At 33.1% G+C, this 22,888-nt stretch overlaps 1 protein-coding gene across 1 annotated transcript; it reads right to left on the bottom strand.

Moving 5' to 3' along the window:
• Positions 1–16,396: 16,396 nt before the first annotated feature.
• On the bottom strand, positions 16,397–21,014 carry LOC133336228 (ethanolamine-phosphate cytidylyltransferase; the record flags this gene model as incomplete). Its single annotated transcript, XM_061544511.1, has 6 exons — positions 16,397–16,733; positions 17,538–17,723; positions 17,786–17,913; positions 19,848–19,960; positions 20,617–20,683; positions 20,753–21,014. Coding segments are annotated over 6 exons (1,074 nt in total), but the record flags the coding sequence as incomplete, so codon positions are not given.
• Between the last annotated feature and the right edge of the window lie 1,874 nt (positions 21,015–22,888).

Genomic DNA, 22,888 nt, shown 5'->3' with positions numbered 1-22,888 from the left:
TTCATGTTCCATGGGTGGGAAATTGCGAGCTGTAGCAGCCACCTTTGAAAAAATTGAGAAGGAGTTTGCCAAAGTGGATCTAGCAGTAAATGGAGACGAGAAGACCAAGCCGATGGAACTCGGACCAACTGTGGAAATTGGAAACTACAGCTATGATGTAGACAAAGATTTCATACTAGACTCTCTCTACTAGATCTGAAGCATGAATACATGGGCCGATTTGCGTCGGCGGTGAATATTGGCGTCGAATTAACCAAGAGATATACCATATATACACGGAATCGAGCTACAGCGACTACGGTGGATAGGCCATTTTGTGCGAATGGATGAAGATGCCCCAAAATTAAGATAGAAAGATCAAGTAGATAGTCATTTAAATTGGAAAAACAGCCACAAGAGCTTTCGCACAAAAGTAATATTTTTGCCAAATCTAGATCTTATCCGCAGATACAGTCTATCATTACACCCTTTTTCGTAACTCCCCAAAGTATTTAGAACTTTAAAAATGGTAAATCTATATAGATTAGGAAAATGGATCCACTCCCTTAGGTACATCATCCACAATGTGTCAACATCTTGTCTTTTTCTCAATATTTTTTATACATTCACAGTCCATATGCTACTAGCATGTTGCGAAGGCCTGATAGTTAGTGTTTGAAACACTTTTGGAGAATTATAAAGCACCCACTCTCGAACGGTATGGGATTTGTATTTGTTATTTTGATCAAATTGAAATGTTTTCCACAATCCCAAAATTTTCAGACTACATTTGAAATTATCTTTTAAAATGTTTAAATAATAAATCTTATCCACAATTCCTTCAATAAAAACGAGATATCCAACCCCAGCAGGGCTCATACAGAGCGCAGAGCTTCCTCCGTGTTTTACGGTCGGAATTATGTGCTTAAGGTCCACGGCTTAATTCGCCCTGTGTCATACCTTACTTGGTCCATCCGACACAAACAAATTAAATGTGCTTTAATCAGCAAAAATACCAGATTTCCTGATTTCCTTTGTTCCTGAACGAAGGTTTTAAAAAGGCTTTTCAGTGCAACTAACTCTACCATGAAAATCATGTTTACGCAAAATTCATCGAATTGTTTCTGGTTTACATTTCTTTTCCAGTTGTAAATAATTAAGAACAACCCGAAATTTTATATTACAATTAATATCCTTGAACAGTCATAAAATAAAGGCCAGAAATTATAACATGGGTGATACTAAATCGTACATTTGTGAAGACAATATTTTATATATTCCTGATGCGTGTTCTGAAAATCTAATGAATTATAAATCAGTTATGAATGTAGTGACTAAAGGACATCAACTATTTTTTTATATAAAAAATGCAACAAATATAGTGACTTTTATTGATTCTATAGTATAGAAAGTTGCTTTTACAAAGTAATTTGACCTCTTGTGAAATATTAAATAATCAAACTACTCTTATTATTGTATAAAGTAAATTTCTTATATGACCAGATCAGTACAACAACATCGAAAACCGTTTGCTACTCTAGAAACACAAACATAGACACAAATCGGGAAAAATAAATTTTATATTTCCAGTCGATTTCACTCTTAGAGTAAAGACTTCCTCTTTTTCGAACATTTTGTCCGCGCTCTTATTTTTCAAAAGGGGAAACTCAACAGTCCTACCACCGAAAACAAATAATAACAACGTATGATTGATTGTATGATTGTAAATAATATAAAAAATATTAAAAAATAAGTTTAAATAAAAAATGTTCTTTATACAATAAAAATTCTTTTAGAATGAGGTCATTTTGACGGATTTTAGGCAATATAGGTATATACAAAATTCCCGTCTTTCTAGTGTTAATGGTTAAGAATTATATATTTGTTCGTACGGATGTGGTTCTTACAAATATGTTACAGATGATGGTTCCTCAAGAGGTTGCCGAAAATAGAACATAGTTGCTGATTAGTATTTGTCCGATATGATTACATTTAGATAACTGTGCATTACATGCAAATTTTATATAAAAGGGAAAAGGGCTTAATGATCCGCATTTTGACATAAACAGGCAGGTATACCAAATATTGATCCGATCTTTATAGTTTGTATACCCTACACAACATTGTTGTCAGGGTATTATAGCTTTGTGCAGCCCCAAGTGTTTGTGACGCCGCGAAATATTGGTCATAGACCCACCTCTAAGTATACCGATCGTCATATCTCGACTAGCTGAAAATTCTTCATGAAATTGTGTATGTAGGACCGGTGCTGGCCGGTTAATATTTGGGGATGAAATGGACCAAATAATTAATTGTTGTCGTTTTTTTATACATGGAGAAGGGGATCGGCTAAAGAATAAGCATGCCTGTTTTGATAAAGATTTAGCGGATCAAATGGATCCTGACTTTTGTATGAAAAATTAAAACATTTGGAATTCTATGGCGTATATATTTCCTCCTAAAGGACATAGACCCGAGATATCCAAGAGGAGTGGTTCACCTTTACATTGATACCAATTATATTGTTTATGTACTCAGATGTGGGAATTATACATAAATATTTAAAGTTGTTTAAGTATTGAGATATTATTTAGTAACCCATTATTATGCTAGAGGGCGGAATGGCTTTGAAATTCCACATGAAGTTCCGGTTAAGGTCAAGGACAACGCCAATAATTTTTGGTAATGAACAGATAATAATTTAATAAGCCACAATTATAAGCCGAACATCACAACACAACCCAAGGTGAAGGGAATCTGGATAAACAATTAGAAGGGCTGTACTGAATATTAGTAATATTCGGAAAATATGTCAATGAAAGGAATAGGTGCTGTTGACCTCTACACGGGCACGAAATATTGCCCAGGCTCAGAATAAACATCCGAAGAAAGTTAGAGTTCCGTGGTAGTTGAGTACGGTATCGCATGGTCAGCCCCGTCCAAATATACTGCTCCGCTCACTGGTTTGTAAACTGCCAATTTTTATCGAATTATATTAATAATTTTGTTGATCAAAAGAGTAAACAATGTCAAGACCCATTTACCCATGGACTTACTAACTAAACCCAATACTAGTTAAGGCGCCGATGTATTAACAAGATTCTGTACGAAACAATTATAGGCACGTGATTACTGCTAAATTTAGGGGTGCCAATGCTGGCCACATCAGTCCATGGATCATTGCAGTTCGATTATTTCCTCCCAGGTGAAACTGAGACCTTGTTCCTGTCCGCGACTGTTTATTTAATTCACAACTACTCAATAAATATATTGAGATGTCAAATATTTGGAATCCAACGTTGGCGTTTAGCTATGCTACCCACAAACTTTATACCCAAAAATGGCACACAAAATATACTATTGACTTCATTTGTTGATTGAAAAAGCTATCTAATTCTGTAGTTACTGGTAATGCAAAAAGTAGTGAATCGACAAACAAAACAAAAAAATGGAATTGTCATTTTCTATAGAATTTTTATAATTTTCAGAATTGTGCAAGCAACATTTTCACAAAATATGTTTTTAAACAACATGTCATATATATCCACGATACACAAGATGAAGTGCCGTTGAATTAAAAATCTCGGAATCTTAAAAATACATACGATCAATCTTGGGTAAGTTTTGATGCTGCAACACAATAAATAAATATGTAGGTAATATTTCAACATTATTATTTTACATATTTTCAAGAGATGTCACTTCAGAAGCATCCAACAGATTGAGCAAACAATTAAAAGTTTTGAATAGGTAAATATTCTCCAAAAAGACCCAAATATTTATTTATATTTTGTTTCAGATGCTTCAATATATCGTAGAGATTGGATGTTAAAAGCGGCCAAGAGACAAATGAAATGCAAATGTCAATATGGCGGCGTAAAAATTCTGATAAGATTAAAGAAATCATAAACTATGTACAATATACATTATGAAATAAATAAAAAATACATATTCCGTATAACATTTATATTTTCATTTTTCCAAACTGTTATAATAGCCAATTTGCTATATATTTGTAACTAGGAATAATACTTAACAATGGTATCTATCCAAATGACTGGTTACTGGTAATGCAGGTAGGGGACAATTGACTTCCCCAATGACATACCCATGTTAAATTCACCAGTCTAGGGCATGATGTGGTAACTAGTATTAGTTACAGGTAATTAGTAAAATAACTAGTCCATAACCAGTTACTCGAACTACTGGGTATTTCCACATTTATTTGATTATATAAATATGTTATATACATTCATGCCCAGTATTTAAATTATCCATAGCTAGCAAATATTCCAAAATTATCAACATCGGTCTCGTTTTTAAAAGCTGACAAATTGAATTTTTGTTCCAAACATTTTCAACATACTGACCATTCGCAAAGGAATGACAAATATAACATTCATTTCATTTTAAATAGATTGACCTTTGTGGTGGTTTCTTAAATATCATACATTCTTATAAAAATCTATAGCAATGTGAGTAGAATTATTTTAACATACCTATTAAGTAATGCAGTCAAAATCGCTTATAACGACGCTCAAAGGTCTGGTGAAATTGGTCGCTATAAGCAATATGCCGTTATAAACGATATCAAATATTTTTATTACTCGGAAATTGGCAGAAGGGACACTCCTTTATGCATCTCCTATTAGTTCTTCAAAATTACATGGATTTCTACATACAGCTCTCTCTTCCTTGGATTTCTCTGATTCAGACTCAGTTGTTTCAGCTTCAATTGCTTCCGCTTCAAACACAGCTTTCTTCTCATTTCCATTATACAGTAGATATCGGATATAAGCACATCTCATATAAGAAAAAATCGGATATAAGAAAGATTATCAAAAACACCGAGCCTTTTTAAATCTTTTCAGTGTAAAAATTACTTCATATGAAAAAAATACGAATATGAAAAACACTGATATATGAAATGTTTGTCAAACACCAAAGAAAATATTTAAGATTGTTTCACATAAGAAACTATTTAAGATTGTTGGCCCCACTGAATATGTTTAAATATTGTTCTACCACAGACAGACGACAGCCTTAATAAGGGGACCCCCCATTCTAAGTGTCAAAAAAATTTATTTAGTTTTTCGAATCTACACTAATTCAAGAATGCACAAAATTTCAAGTGAAAATCTCAAGAACTCTTGAGGATATAGTCGATTTATGGTATCAGCATCAAGTGACGGCAAGAGTGACTCAAACTTTTTCTCGAATCAATATGGCGGGCACGATAACTCAAAAACTAATAACCCAATCGATTTCAAATATTGGGACGTTTCTCTGTGAGTGTATAGCTATCGTATGAACTAGGATAAAGCCAATCGGCGAAGATCTTCCTTATTTTTTAACTTAGTTTGTGGTCAAAAATAGGCGATTTTCCAAAAAAAAATTTCAAAGTTCCGCCATTTTGTTAATTGTTGTGGGAAGTTAATAATCCTAGTTCATACGAGAACCAGACATGTACTCTTTCTAACACCGTTGGAATTTTCGGATTCCTGTTGATATGAAAATCTGGCAATACTGTTGAGATATCCTGAAGGTTGCATTTTCTGATATGCGAGAAATGCAACACTGTATTTTTATGTTCCACTTTTACATCCACTACTTCCTCCTTCTCGTTATAACCTCCGTGAAATAAAGATCTCTTCTGTCTAAGATAAATTGTATCTGTGTTTTATTTTCGCCATCACAACAGGTTATGGGCCCAGATTCTGTGAGATCAAGTTATCTTAGACTGCACATTGTTGAGAAGAAAGTTTGTTTAAAAAATAATGTCGGCTTCAACGAATTTCGTGATTGAAAAGTTGCTCGGGAGAGAAAACTACACAACGTGGGCGTTCGCTGTAAAAAATCTGCTACAGCATGAAGAATTGTGGGAAACCGGCCAAGGTAGCTACCCGGCAACTGGTTTAAATCCAAAAGTGGATATGAAGGCGAAAACAAAAATCATTTTGTTGGTGGACAAGGTGAACTATGTTCATATTGAGGATCAAAAGAGGTATGGGACAAGCTGAAGTCTGCCTTCCAAGATTCTGGACTTACGCGTAGAGTTGGGCTGTTGCGTCAGCTCATTACAACAAATTTTGCAACATGCGAAAGTGTTGAGGAGTACGTAAGTCAAATCGTATCTACGGCGCATAAGTTGAAAGAAGTTGACATGCCCGTGAGTGATGAATGGATAGGAACACTACTTTTAGCAGGGCTGCCTGAGGAGTACGCACCGATGATAATGGGTATCGAAAGTTCCGGCGTTAAAATTACTTGCGACTCCATCAAGACCAAACTACTTCAAGATGTTAAAAAGGCCAACGAGAGCGGTGATGCGGCGTTTTTTACAAGGAAGAAGAAGCAACAAAAGAAAAGAATGCGATGTTTTATTTGTAACCGCATTGGTCACATTGCAGCGGATTGTCACAGTAAGAAACAACCAGACAAAAAGGAGAGTGGTTTTTGCACAGTGTATGTGGCCAAAGCAACCAATGACAAAGAGTGGTTCATTGATTCTGGAGCGAGTTTGCACATGTGTATGCGGAAAGAGTGGTTCAGTGATATTCGGCAATCTAGTGTGAAGGAAATTTTCGTGGCCAACAAAGAGAAACTGTCTGTTGAAGGTATTGGTGACATAAAGTTCAAACTCTTTGTGAATGGGAAAAAGATGGACATAACTTTTTACGACGTCCTTTATGTACCGAATCTGTCAGTGAACCTGCTATCAGTTAGCCAAATTATAAGCAGAGGTTATACAGTTCAGTTCCAGAATGACAAGTGTTTGATAAAAAGACGCAGAAAAGTGATAGCCACTGCCACACTTGAGAATAACATGTTTAAATGGCATTCTAGAATGGGTCATCTGAATTATGCAGACATGAACAAGACCAAGGAGCTTGTAAATGGAATTCAGTTTAAAATGTCGCCCAATGAGAATTGTGTGTCATGTCTTAAAGGCAAGATGTCTCGGAAGCCATATAGACCATCAAATACCCGTACATCTGATATGCTTGAGCTCATACATTCGGACCTGTGTGGCCCGATGGAGGAATCGTTGATAAATGGAGCTAAGTATTTTTTGTGTTTTCTTGATGATTATACACGTAAAGTATTTGTATATTTTTTGAAGGCAAAAACGGAGGTAGCAGCATTGTTTGAGCAGTTTAAAGCCAGAGTGGAAAATGAAACTGGCAAACGAATTAAATGTTTACGTACGGACAACGGCACTGAATATTGCAACAAACAGCTCTCAGAAGTATTAAAAAGATATGGCATACAACATAAAACCACCGTACCGTACAGTCCACAGCAAAACGGCGTGGCTGAAAGAGCAAATCGCACAATAGTCGAAAAAGCGCGCTGTATGTTATTTCATTCTGGTTTGCCGAAGAAGTTTTGGGCCGAGGCTGTTGCAAATGCCGTTCATGTCATTAATCGCTCCGTTTCTGCCGCTATTGCAAAAAATATACCCCAAGAACTCTGGACCGGTAATAAAGTTGATTTGTCACATCTTCGAACATTTGGATGTCGAGCTATGGCGTATGTGCCGAAAGAAAAAAGACGAAAATGGGATGCAAAATCCAAAGAATTAATCTTTACTGGCTACTGCGAAGAGACAAAAGGTTACCGTCTACTTGATCCCAATACTCTCATTCTCGTCAAAAGTCGTGATGTAGTGTTTTTAGAAAATGAATTCTGGCGAGATAAATTAAAGGCTGCGGAAGATAATTATTGTTTTTATAAAGAGAAACACTCAGCTGCGGTTGGTGATGGCACTGTTGATGATGGTACTGTTGGTGATGGCACAATTAGTGATGGGACTTTTGGCGATGGCAACGTTGATGATGACGTTTGGCAAGATTTTGTCGAGTCAGATGAGACGATTACCAGTGATGATACAGATGTTCAACTGGTAAATCAACAAAATAGTGATGAAACTGTTAGACGTTCCTCACGAACACCAAAACCAATTAATATGAGTGATTATTATATGTATGCAGTGGAGGTTGGTGGTGTTGAAGATCCATTTACAATACATGATGCATTTAAAGACGTTGATGCCAAACAGTGGAGACAAGCAATGAAAAGTGAGTACCAGTCTTTAATGCAGAACAATACATGGACGTTAATGGACTTGCCGCAAGGAGTGAAGCCAATTAAAAATAAATGGGTGTTCAAAAGAAAGCGTGATGATTGTGGAAATGTGATCAAATTTAAAGCAAGATTGGTCATAAAGGGATACTCTCAAAAGCCAGGGATTGATTTCCAGGAAATTTATTCGCCTGTGGTGCGCTACACATCTATACGCTACCTGTTGTCAATTGCAACACAGTTTAACCTAGACATTGAACAAATGGATGCGGTTACAGCCTTTCTTCAAGGAGACTTAGATGAAAAATATTTATGGAGCCACCGGAGGGTATTAAGGGCGATTTTAAAGGCAAGGTCTGCAAACTCAACAAGGCAATATATGGGCTTAAACAAGCAAGTCGCCAATGGAACAAAAAGTTAGACGCAGTTTTGAAAAGCTTGAATTTGCAGCAATCGGAGATGGACCCATGTATTTATTATAATATAAGTGGCACCAAAATATTTTTTATATCTATATATGTCGATGACATATTGATTTTCTCCAATAATGATGAGTTTATGAAGGCAGTGAAGAAAGAGCTGCAGAGATCGTTGAGTATGAAAGATTTGGGTGTAGCAAAGAATTGTGTTGGTTTACATATAACCAGAAATAGAGAGAAAGGTGAAATATATGTTGACCAGACCATGCATGCCAATGAGTTTTTACGTCGTTTTAACATGGAAGAGTGCAAGCCAATTTCCACACCGTTTGATGTAAATGTAAAATTGAAGAGGCTGGATCAAGAAATCCAGACAATTTACCTTACCAAGAGGCCATAGGATGTTTACTCTACTTGGTGCAAGGATCTCGACCTGACCTGGCATATTCCGTCAACTATTTGAGTAAATTTAATGATTCCTTTGATAAAACACACTGGTCAGCCGTGAAAAGAGTTTTCAGATATTTGAAAGAGACCAAAAATGCTACATTGGTTTATAAGAAAAATGATAATGGTCTTCAGATAAGCGGTTTTTGTAACGCTGATTATGCAGGGGATATATCAGATAGACGATCATGCACTGGATTTGTTTTTATGCAGCAAGGTCCAATTAGTTGGAATAGTAAGAGGCAAGCCACAGTGGCCTTATCAACTACAGAAGCTGAGTACATGGCGATGTCTGCAGCAGTGCAAGAAGCAGAATGGCTTCGGCAGTTGCAAAAACAATTTTTTGGTCATCTTTGTAAAGATACGGTGCTGTTGCACTGCGACAATAAAAGTGCTATAAATTTAGCAAATACAGAAGCTTATCATGGGCGCACTAAACATATAGACGTGCGTCATCATTTTATACGAGACAAGATCGATGATGGATATATTGTTCTTCAATACGAAACGTCAGAAAATATGGTTGCAGATTTCTCAACGAAGCCTCTAACAAAGGACAAGCATGTGAGGTGTGCCAATATGTTGGGTCTATTTTTAGTATAGCCAGCTTTTAGTGGAGGTGTTGATATGAAAATCTGGCAATACTGTTGAGATATCCTGAAGGTTGCATTTTCTGATATGCGAGAAATGCTACACTGTATTTTTATGTTCCTCTTTTACATCCACTACTTCCTCCTTCTCGTTATAACCTCCGTGAAATAAAGATCTCTTCTGTCTAAGATAAATTGTATCTGTGTTTTATTTTCGCCATCACAACAATTCCGATGTTCCAGTGATGAGTGATGCCCGCCATCAAACCATAACAAGCATTGGTAGTCTTTTACCAGCCCATTTAAAATCTCAAAAATAAAAAATCGAATTTCTGCATTTACGTGTGTAGGATGAATTTTTTTACATTTGTTTCGATATTTTTCAGGATTACATCTTTAGGAAGTAGATACATGACATAAAGGAGGAATAGCAACTATGATCTTAGCAAAACAGCTCCCAATTTAAGAAAGATGGTTTGAAATTTGCCATCATTTCTTATTTTTATTTTCATAAATAGAAATAACTTTGACAAAAAAAATTAATTTTCGACAGCATTGCCATATTGAAATTACCTAATTCAGTATAAAATCAGTTTGATTTTGTGCATTAAAAACACACAAAAAATGAGGATAATGTGCAAGTTAATTTGAATTAAGGCTGTTAATGCAAATTAAGGCTGTCGTCTGTCTAGGCTATTAGTCAAACTATTAACTGATTTTAATTTTGTTATTTTTGTTTATTTAAATTTTTAGTTTTTAAGATACTGAATTTGTTCTTGCCAATTTCGTAACTTGGTATTTTTATATACTGAATTGTTTTATTTAATAAAATATTGTTCAATAAAACATGTTTTTCATTTAAACATTTTACTTTAAGAAAATATATTCGTATAAGAAATAAATTTCTTACATGCGTATGCACTCTTAAACGACTTTCTTAAATCTGATAATTCCATATAAGAAAACAACGCATATAAGAAAGAAATCTCTTTTTGAAGATTCTTATATCCGATATCTACTGTACGACGTTATCCTAGTCTTTTGCACGCTCCTACTTACCGTGACAGTCTCTCTACAATTAAAAGGCAAATTTGTGCTTACCGTCGTTATCGTTACTTACTTTTGTGATGCCTGGTTTTCCCCATAAAAAATATCTTCTTCCACCTTGGTTTCTTCTGCAATATCTTTATATATGTGGAAACCATCTTCATTTTTCTTCTGCTTTTCATAGACATTTGTTCTAATTAATACGTTTCCTCCAAAGGTCTTCCTACCACGAAATTTTAACTAAACAGCATATTTGTCACCATATTTGCCGTTTGTAAATAAATTTCCTCTACAGTGAGGGCTTGTATTACCTTTATTATATCGGAGTATATTTGGAACATTCTATTTAATTTGAAGAGTATATCTACAGAAAACTCAATATCTGAATCTTCTGTACGTAATAGTGTGATCTTCATATCCGACGTCTTCAAAAACTCCATTACATTTAGTGATACGTTTTTAAACATACAGACAAATCATGTGGGTCGCCGTCATATCGGCTAATTAAATAATCGTCTTCATTGTAGTTTTCCTCCAATGCAAAATCATACATTTTGAAGTTCTAGGCAAAGATTGTAAATATAATTCCAGAATATCCCCCTTGAAGCCATCCACACATTCGAGTAATCCGCTCTAGTTCCGAATTTAATTTCTTTCATTAATTTCGGATGCAAATTGTTTTTGTTCCTCCAACTCGTCTTTAATAATATTTAACTTCTGGGTCTCTAGATTAAATCGCCTGTACTTCCTCTCCAGTTCATCAAGTCTTTTCAACAGGACTCTCCGGTAAAATCTAGGTCTAACACCATTCTGATTTACTTTTAACGACACACGCTTTTCCGAATCAATTAATCGGAAACAGAAAATCTCTAATAATTCACTTTACTCAAAATTGCTATTGTTTTTTATCCTCAGACAATTGCTTCCAATATTTGTTAGTTAGTTCCATTGAGTACATCCCAGATTTAGGTATTTTTGGGACTTTGGTCACGTCTCTCAATGGAATTGATCTACTTTTTAGCACTTTTTAGTTCGGCCCGATTTTCGGTATTTTGAAGATTGTGGACGCATTTTCCCTAATGAAGTGAATTGTCATTTAGCATTGTGTGTTTTTGGAATAATCCTGAATAATAAGAATTATAGCCCTTTTGATTGGCTCCCATAACCCAGTTTTCCAACCTATTTAGAGATTTAATTTTCAAATAAACATCCAGATAATTTGCATAAGAAATTCCCGACCTTTTTGCGAAATATTGAATGTACACCACATGATGGAGGATATAAACGACGTTTTTAAATATGAATACTTTCCTCTTCCTTTGAATAACTGCAAAATGTCAGATCGTACATAGAAAACCCCAGAACATACCATTCATCAAACTGCTGATGGTTGTGAGCATGCTGCTGCAGTGTCTTATCTGAAAATGTTTTTATGTCATCATTGTACGGTTTATTATTTCGAAATCAAAATGGTATTATTATTACTACTATAGACGTCAAAACGCAATTTACCGTTCTTTAATGGTAGAATATTAGTTAGATAGTAAGTCAGGCGGTTAATTTCACTCGAAACACACACACAAATTTTACTTTCATTGGGCAGATGGGGAGAGGGGTATAGGATTCTCAATACTATGGGAAATCAATTTTGTAATAAAATAAATGCACCACCGTTTAACCATCTAATAATGCAATAACAATTTTCTGGCCATTTGAACAAAATTTGTTTTTTTTTTCTTCCTCTATATTTTTCAAAAATAACTGTTAAATGATTTTATATATTTATTTTTGGAAATTATGCTATGCTTTGATAATTGAGGTTAGAGACCTCAAACAATTTTTCATGTTATCAAATTAATTTGCCTATGTAATTTTGAATCCAATTATTATGGACATAGACCAAAATAAATAATTATTCTTAAAAAACATTTGATTTTCCTCAATTAATGACCAATCATTAGAAGAAGATTTTTTGTCACAGATGGTCTGTTTGAAATTGATTCGTTTTGGGGATGGGTCAATGGTTCGTTTACTATATGGTGGAGTCGGCTTTTTATGTTTGGTAAACGGAAGTTTAATGGATTCACTTTGTGGTTTTTATTTGTTTTTCATTTTCCATTTCATATAAGAAGTATCTACTATATAATTTTGTTTTGCAAACAAAAAAACTTCCGCATATTTTGGTGACAACAATTTTTTTAATATAGTTAACATAATAATAATTTTGCGACAGTTTTTGTGTGTCTGTTTCTCTTTTATTTATTGGCAGCCAATGGGGTTAATTAAAAACATGTCGTTAACACGTTATATAATTCTGAGTATTGTATGATTTTAAAGTTTTTTTTTTGCGTGGTTGAATAATTTGTAAAAAATGGCAAAGTGGTAATACAACTTTACAGCCTATATTTAGACCTAGATATTTTATTTAAAATTTCTAAATTTACATACATTGTACCTTGTCGGGCGCCACCTACCATATGATACCCCTTCTCATCGTCTTCCCCGACGATGAGAAATGATCAAATTCGTGATGATCTCCCATCGTTTCGAAACCATCCCTCCCATCGTTTCGAAACCATTCCTTCTCAGCAATCTACCCAGAACTCCCAGTGGAACTGTTCGGTTTGCGGGGAAATTATACGGAAAAACGTAACATCTTTAAGGTGCATTGGCTGTAGTAACCGGTGTCATATGAGAAGATATACCATCCTGCGTTCATACAGCAATTGGAATTCCGATTGCTACATTAATAATCCAGCAATATCCGCTAGAATCCAATTGAGCCCTTCCAGTACTTCAACTAGCACTCAGTCTAGCTTTCCATCCGGTAGTACTGCTACTAGCGTGAGTACAAGACCTATTATTCACATTTAGCGAGGTAGAGGCAATCATCTCCCAGCCATTCAAAGCGCTTGGTCCAGACGGCATTTCCATGTTAATGTTACAGAAGTTTGTTGCAATAGGGCTGGGTTATCTAACCAAAATTCCCGAATTAACGATGAGACACTTGGTAGATCTCGAATTATCGATGACACTGATGATATTTGTTTCCCCGATTATTTCAATTCTAAAACCAGATAAATGGGGAATCCTACCGCCCGTTTTCCCTTGTTTAACCAGTAGTCAATGTTTTAGAGTCCGTATTGCTTCCGTCCCCGAAACAGCATTTCGTTCTTGCTACCCACCAACATGGATTCAGGGAAATAAACATTTCATGATTGCGAATGGCCTCAATGAGACACGACCATTGTGGCAGCCTAAGATCTGTCCAAGGCGTTCGATACGGTCGATCATTTCGAGCTGATATCCGACATCACAAATTCCACCCTTCCAAGTAATATCAAGCCTTCGTTGAATTCCTTGGCCAAAAATCCAAATATCGCAAAATCAAAATAGGAGTACCGCATTTTGTTGAATATGTATCTTGCGTAACTCCCCCCAAATGTTTCAGTGGTGTCGTACGCCGTTTTTTCGTTCGTCTAATCTAATATTATCCACTGCAAAGTCACCTTTCACTTCTTGGACGCGAGATGTCAATTTATAACCTGAATACCCATCGAAGGAAAGCGTATACCCTGCATCCATAATCCAAGAATCGCTGTGGTGATTACCTCCTTTATTTATCTTAGTACTCCAACTACGTCAACCATATTATGAAAGCTAGGAATCGATCGTTCCATCTTTAATTATGCTGTCCCGGTCTGGACTTCTTTCCTTAGCAACACACAATGAAGATCTATGCAAACTACTCAAAATAATGCACTCCGAATTGCAACTGTGTGTATCCAGATGACGAGCGTCGATCACATACATGAGGAGACCAGCGACATAATGTGTTGTTGACTAAACAGTTCCTGCTTCCATGCTATCTGCCGTGTCGTTCCAACCATCACACAGTTATGGCTGATCCACATTCGACACGAAGGCCATAAATGGCTACATAAGCCACAAAGTCCTACTCCAAAATCCTCTTGTAATTTCAGACAGTGAGAGGCTTATTCGTAGGTAAACCCGTTCGATTATGTCACAACTAAGATACGGGTATAACAATGTTATCAATTCGTATCGAGAGCGCATTGTCGTTCCAACCATCACACAGTTATGGCTGATCCACATTCGACACGAAGGCCATAAATGGTTACATAAGCCACAAAGTCCTACTCCAACATCCTCATGTAATTTCAGACAGTGAGACGCTTATTCGTAGGCAAACCCGTTCGATTTTGTCACAACTAAGATACGGGTATAACAATGTTATCAATTCGTACCGAGAGCGCATTGCCCAGGAATTCTAAATAGGTGTCCCTGCTGCCAGCAAACACCTTACGACACACATTATTCATTTTTCCATCGGAGCTCTACTGCCCATAAACTTATTACTGAAGCCCAAGAGGTGGCACACAAGACAATTAAATATATATGACAATTTTTTTTTATTTATTAACACATATATATATAATAAATTAAATTATAAAATATAATCACTCTAATGTAAAATAATTACAAATATATTTCCTTTTCTTCTTCTTGTTTTATTTATGTCTAATAACAAAGCAAGATATGTTGTAACATTAAAAAATAAAAATAATAATAAAATAATAGTTTATTTTTTCATATATATTAAATTAATAATCAATTAAAATTATATATTGGTTATCATTTACCGATTAATAATTGGTTGTAGCTATTTTTTAAGTAGTAGAACGAATAATTGTTGGACAAACATTTTGCATAATTTTTTTCAATTTATTTTAAAGCAGGCAAAGGCATAGAGAAAGAGACAAAAAATATATAGTGGCTAGTTAACTCAACATTGGACAATACATAGATGATTATTTTTTATTCCAATATTAGAGATTTCCTTTTCCACTGTATTTTTTGTATAGAGGAATAGAAAGAGAGAAAAAAGCTAAACTGGAGATTATTTAAATTATTCCTCCTCTATAAATATTTACGATTTTTGATACATAGAATTTAATTTTTAATGATTTCGAAATTTGTTTTCTCTTCGGAACCAAATACATAACAAACATCACATGCTATATATAATTTAGTTAGAACACGATATAATCTTATACAGACAGGAGAGACGCTTATATAAATCTAAAATTTCTAACTAAAAATATATATTTTGTTTTTATTACAGTGTGTGTATATATCATATATGGAGACACAAAAATGTGTCTAATTTCTGTTTGTTTCGACAGTATTGTTTCACAATAAACTCTTTTTAAATAAAGAGTATTTAACAAAATAAAGAAATTTTGAAAAAAAAAAATAAATTTAGAAAAAAAATAAATAAAAAATATATTGCATGCAATATTCCAATAATAATTATATAGCATGCGATATTTAAAAAATAAAAATATATCGCATCGATTTTTTCTTTTTGTTGCATTCTAAAAAATAATAACTACTATTGCAAAATTAAACAAAAAATATGAAGTAACAAGTAAATAAAGTAATAAACCCAAATCTAAATAAAAAATCTATATAATTAAACAAATAATAAAAATAAAACTTAAAAAATAATTTAAAAAAAATTCCATGAAATTCTCTTCTCCAAAATGTGGGTTTTTGAAATATGGAGTATCGAAAAAGACTCCTGTTGTTTCTCTAGCATAAAACTAGACATGGTTTCTTTTTCATTCAGGCGCAGGTGGCAGGTGTAGCATTTCGATTTTAAAGAATTTGTTTGTTGTAGTTTCTTTCTGGGAAGTGTAGTAGTAGTAATAGTTGTAAGAATAAGAGCAATAATTATTACTAGTTGTAATTTGTAAGAGATTTTGTGTTTGGCTTCATTGTCCTCAATTTCATAAGCTGAGCTGGGTCATCATCATCTAGATTATTAGCCAGCCTTTTGTGTCAGCTTGGAACGTTGCAGCGCCTCAAAGGCCTCAACTTCCTTCTTCTCTTTGGCCTTGTTGCGTCTCTCGTATTCCAAACGATGTGAAATGATACGTTCCACAATACGCTCCGTGGTCATTGTGTTCTTCGAGTCGATTAGGCAGAAAATGCCTCGTGTCTTTGGTATGGCATAGGGATCGATTTTACCATCCTCCAGAGCAATGGGAGTCTGGCCGTGACACACCACATCAACTTTGAAATGATCCAAGAGATCTTCGGTGACACAGTAGGGAGCGCCAATAACAACTTCATTGACATACTGAAAGGAGGAGAAAGAAATACAAATTAATAGATTAGTAAAATAGATTTTTATTGTTTTTGATTTTTAAAATAACGAGGGCTATATTACACCTGGATTTTTAAAATATGTTTTTCTATGACTATCAAAAGCGTGAATTTTTTACATAAATTCTTTTAGGACTATTATAAGCGTGGATTTAAAAAAAAAATAGTGCTATCATAAGCGCAGATTTAAAAAAAAAATTTCCTGTGTTATCGTAAGCGTGGATTTTTAAAATAATTATTTTGAAGAGCCAACATAAACGTGGATTAAAAAAAATATTTTGAAGGGCCAACATAAAACGTGGATCAACCAACTTAACGTGGATTTTTAAAATAATTTTTTTCCAGGCTATCATAAGCGTGGATTTCAAAATAATTTGTTTTTGGGGCCATCAAAATTGGTATTTTTGAAATAATTTTTTTTCGGGGGTAATCATAAACGTGGATTTTTAACAAAAATTTTTCGAGGGCTATCATTAGCTTGGATTTTTGACATAATTTTTTTCGAAGGCTATAATAAGCCTGGATTTAGAAAATAATTTTTTTCAAGGCCTGGATTTTGAAAAAAAAAATTTCAAGGGTAATAATAAGCCTGGATTTGGAAAATAATTTTTTCGAGGGATATCTTAATCGTGGAATTTGAAAATAATTTTTTGAGGGATATCTTAAACGTGGATTTTGAAAATAATTTTTTCGAGGGCTATATTTTACGTGGGTTTTCAAAATATTTTTTCCGAGGATTTAAAAAATATATATTTCGAATTTGTAGTTGCTCTCTTACTTTGCAGGCTAGAACGCTCAAAACACGTTCATGTAGATTCATAATGGGATAATTGCTACCCTTGTAGGAATTCACAACCGGATCTGTGTGCAGGCCAACAATCAAATAATCACCCAATTCCTTGGCCTTTTCCAAAAAGTCCAAATGGCCAACGTGGAACAAATCGAAGGCACCGGCAACATAGACCTTGTAAACAAAACGAAATTAATTAACAATTTTCTTTTCAATTATTTTGATAGAATACTTACAATTTTATCACCTGGCTTGGGAGCTTTGCCATCACTGAATTGGATTATCTTTTGTGTGGTAGGCAGGAACTGGCTGCAACCGGTCCATGGTGATTTAGCGGATGAATCTTGACCCATATTCGATGAACCTGATAATAGTAATTTACATTTTGGTATTGTTTTATTTACGACATTGTCAAATAAAACTCTGTCTATAGGATTTTTTTTTGGTGATTGATTTTGTTTTTCAATTAAATTATAATGATTTTAAGTAAATAAAAAAATAATTGTAAAAGAAAATACAAAGAAGTTAAATCAAGAGACATTTATAAAATACAACCAAGACACCAGAGATCAAAAGAGAGTGAAAATGATTTGTATTTTTAAAGCATAATTTTAGGCATTGATATTTTTTTGGTTACAATATATAAAATACAATTGTGCAAGTTTTGTTTTAAAGACATATTAGGTGACATAATATGGCATTATTTTTTTAGATAAATATATACACACATTTTAGGATTTTGTTTTGTTGACATTAGGATAAAGCAAAGAGAGTTTTGAGGTTAAATTTTAGGAATTTTAGTTTAGAGATTAAGGAAGAGAAATAGTTAAGTGGTATTAGGAAGTTGGTTTGGTGGTGGTAGGGTGGTGGGTTAAGTGGGGATTAAGAGACATAGAATAAAAAAGAAAAGAAGAAAAACATAAATAGTTAATTGTTATTTTTTTTTTTTTGTCATGGCAAAAATAGAGAAAAGATGTAGTATAAACAATAACAAACTATTTTAAACGAAGAAATTAATATAAGAAGAACATAACACTAGCTTTATATTACAATAACAATAAATAATACTAAACAAATTAATAGGAAATTATATATATATATATATATATATAATTTAAAATAACCTAATCCATAATATAAACGTAAACAAATACTTAAAACTTTTGTGGTTTATCGTTGGGGAAATAGACAGATTTTATTTTAGTTTGTTTTTTATATAGACGGACGGCAGCATGCAATAAAATTGTATAATTGGAATTATTAGAAAATTTAGTTAAAACAAATTTGAATTAATTTAAAGAAAATAATTAAGAGCAAGAAATTAAAAAAAAAATCTCATAACAAGGCAACCATAAGTGGTCAAAAATTCAATTTCATAGTAAAATAAAATAAATCGAGAAAAATGAAAAAAATATTTACAATTAAAGTACTAAAAAAGAATAATAAAAATAAAGAGTAAAAAAGTAATCAAATATGATACCCTACACCACTTTCGGTGAAGTACTCGTACGTACATATTTTAAATGACTTAAGAGACATAAGTATAGAATTTTGGAAGTGATATAAATGTGGAATTTTGAAAAACACATTTTAAAACATATTTAGGAGGCTATCATAAGCGTAGATTTTTTAATATTTTTTTCTAGACCCATCGATAAGCGTGGATTTTTTCGAGGCCTATTGATAAGCAATAGCTTTTTATAATATTTTGTTTGAACTGCTATCATAAACGCGGATTCTTAAAAGAATTGTTTTGAAGTACTATCATGAGCGCTTAAAGGAAATAAATTTTTTAATAATTTTTTTTTTTTTTTTTTTTGAAATATAAAATAAATATACAATTATGAAACATTTTTTAAAATATACGCCCTCGAAAAAATTATTTAAGAAATCTGTGTTTATTATAGCCATCGATAAAAACTAGTTAAGAAGCGTAGTTTTTTGGTTTAAAAAATTGTTTTTAAACGCCTATAAAATCATAGACAATACTTTTTTTAGGAAATGTTTTAAAGGGATTTCGAAGTCCTAAGGCTTAAGTTTTTTAAGTTTAAGTTTTATTGGAAATGATTAACAACAGATCCATAAATGTAAACTTTTTCTTTTGCATTCTTTACCACTGGGTAGTGTAGGGTAAAAATGTATTTAAAAATATTATTTAAAATAAAATTTGTTTTTAAATAAAGTCTATTAACTATATAAGCATTATGTATATATACTTACAACTCACTACTAACAAATATATTCTACTTAAAAACGCACACACACACAAACTACATAGTTAGACAAAAACAAACATACCTTCTTTTTCTATGGCATATTCGGCGGAACCCTGATGGAAATGATTTTTAGTTAATAATAACATGCGGCCAACTAAATCTGTTGTCGAAACACCAGCTGTACGTTTAACTTCCCTGAAAAAACGATAAATATTAGTCGAAGGACGCATTATTGAAATTTTAATGGAAAATATAAAGTGCTTTAAATACTAACTTTAAATTTAAAATTGGAAGAGCACAGATTTTTAAAAAGACCCATTGGTTTATATATGGCAATACGTCTTCATATAGGCCAATTGGGCTGTATAGATACCAATGGTCTGTATAGAGACCGTATGTCTTTATAAATATCAATTGGTCGGTATAGAGACCGTAGGTCTTTTTAGAACCAATTGTTCGGTATAGAGACCGTAGGTCCATATATAGACAAATTAGTCAGTATAGAGACCGTAGGTCCTTATATAGACAAATTGGTCAGTATAGAGGCCAAAGGTCTTTACATATACCAAAGGTCTTTATATAGACCAATTGGTCGGTATAGAGACCAAAGGTCTTTATATAGACCAATTGGTCAGTATAGAGACCAAAGGTCTTTATAAAGACCAATTGGTCGGTATTGAGACCTTAGGTCTCTATAAAGACCAATTGGTCGGTATAGAGACCCTAGGTCTTTATAAACACCAGTGTAGAAACCGTAGGTCTTTAAAAAGACCAATTGGGCTATATAGAGATCCTAGGTCTTTATATAGCTTAAAAGTTTTATTTTGAATGTATGTTTTTTGGATACTTACTTATATCTATTGGCCTTCTTTACCAAATGATATGTGTCAACACCCTCAGCGGTCATTGTAATATCATCTGGAAAATAAAAAGGATATCAAATTAGTACTTCAGTTTCTCTCAATTTATATTCAAAAATATCCTTACCTCCATGTACACAAAAATCACAATTATGCTCATCAAGCACCTCCAATGTTGTTACATAGGGTGCACCCAAAACGACCTCATCCACCCATTTGATGCCTTTGACCATTTTGACACGTTCCTCTTCGGTAAAGACTGGAGGTCCTTTGTGTTTGGCAATCTCCTCATCGGTGTGTATGCCAACAATGACTTTATCACCAAGGGCTTTGGCTTGTCGCAAAGAGTTGGCATGGCCGAAATGGACCATATCATAACTGTAATTAAAAAACGAAAGAGGAATAAAAGGAACATTAAAAATACATTAATAATTATAAATGAAGTATGTAGGTGGCACGTGTGTGCAAAAAAAATACAGCAAATAGTAAAACGTAGTAAAAAAATCTATCGGCAATTTATTACGCCACTGCAATAGTGGTTATCTCATATTTTGATAACATCGGTAACATTTGTGCAATAATTCGAAAAAAAAATTGTTTTAAAAAAATGTTATTGTTTTGTACAAGTTCTAACTTCCTTTTAATTAGCTGAATTGTTATTTCCGATGAGTTTTTTTTTTTTTTTTTTGCTCAAGTTTAGGGTTGTTTGCGATTGTATTCCCGCTAATGTTTTTGATGAAACAAAGTGCAGCACTTAAACAGAACAGAATTTCATTGTTGTCTGGTAGACAATCACAACAAAAAACATTAAAATAAGTACAACAAAATGTAAACAAGTTATTTGTTTGTTATAGCTGGTCGGAAGCTCCAAACAAATACTTAGAAAAAATATAACCAACGTGTGAAGGTTGTTATAAATTGGTTATGGCAAATCTCAACAAGTAGAACTGAACCCCATTTTTTGATTTTGAAAAAAGAAAAATTAGAACACAACAATGGTCAATTAGCTCATCGAACCATTTTAATTGAAATATATTAAAACAATATTCCCAGCCAGACAAACCAGTTGACGTAATCCGTATACCCAGTTTTATTAATAATTAAACATTCATATTTTTTTTCCAAATCAATTTTTTTAATTAAAATAAATAATAAAAAATGCCAGCAGAATTCAAATTTATAATTTCAATAAATTGATTTTTTATATTTTTTTTTTCTATAACCCCTTTCTTTTTAACAGAATTTTAAATCTTATCCATTTGAAATGTCAGGCGTTTGAAATATTTGAGATTAAATATTTTTAACTAGTCATTCATTAGCAGGCACACGATTGGGGGGTATGGCAAACATGTGATTAAGAAGGAAAAAAAACACATTTTCGAAATTAAATTCAAGCGAAAAATAAATTTTTAACACAATTCAGCAAATGTTGAGGAATTCTTGGAAACTGGTATGAAATTTCTAATATCAGAAACAAAATTCAGCATATTTATATCTTCAAATATTCTTTACGCCCAATAAAAAGCGGATTCAATGAGATTTTGGTAATTCAGCTAAGCTGAATTGAATAATTTTGAAATATTTTAATATTTTTTCACTTTTTTGCTTATTTTTAACTGAATCTATCTATATGAATCCAAGAAAAAAATCAATTTTTTTTTTTGAATTTTTAAGACTTCAGCTAATGTAAGAAATTAATTTTTTTTTCAAATTCAGCAAAGCTGAATATAAGATTCTTCTCACCAAAAAAACCTATAGACTACCTAAAATGACTTCAAATTGCACTTTTCGGTAATTCAACCAAGCTGAATTGAATAGTTATGAACGATATTAACAAAATATCCCTACAGTTCAAACCGGAATTCACAAATTTTATGAAATTGACAATAAAAACAGAATTTAGCAAAGCTGAATAAAATATTTATATCTTCAAATAGTTTTTAAAGCCAAATTAAAAACAGGTTGAATGTGATCTTTGTAAATCAACTAAGCTGAATTGCCAAATTATAAAATATTTTAATATTTGGTCACTTCTTGATGCATTCTAAGCTGAATCTATCTATATTACCTCAAGAAAAAAATCCCATTATTGTTTTAATAATTATTTTAGCAGTTTTAAAATCTTCAACTAATGTCCGAATACATTTTTTCAAATTCAGCAAAGCTGAATATATTATTTATGATACCAAATAACTTATACACCACCTAAATGTGCTCCACATTGCATTTTTAGGTAATTAAGCTAAGCTCAATTGCATAGTTT

The sequence above is a fragment of the Musca vetustissima genome, unplaced genomic scaffold, assembly GCF_032173495.1.
Source record: "Musca vetustissima isolate MV318-11 ecotype Yass unplaced genomic scaffold, APGP_CSIRO_Mvet_v1 utg24253, whole genome shotgun sequence".
Taxonomy (NCBI): domain Eukaryota; kingdom Metazoa; phylum Arthropoda; class Insecta; order Diptera; family Muscidae; genus Musca; species Musca vetustissima.
Note: the sequence above shows the minus strand (reverse complement) of the source record. Positions and strands in the feature narration are given on the sequence as shown.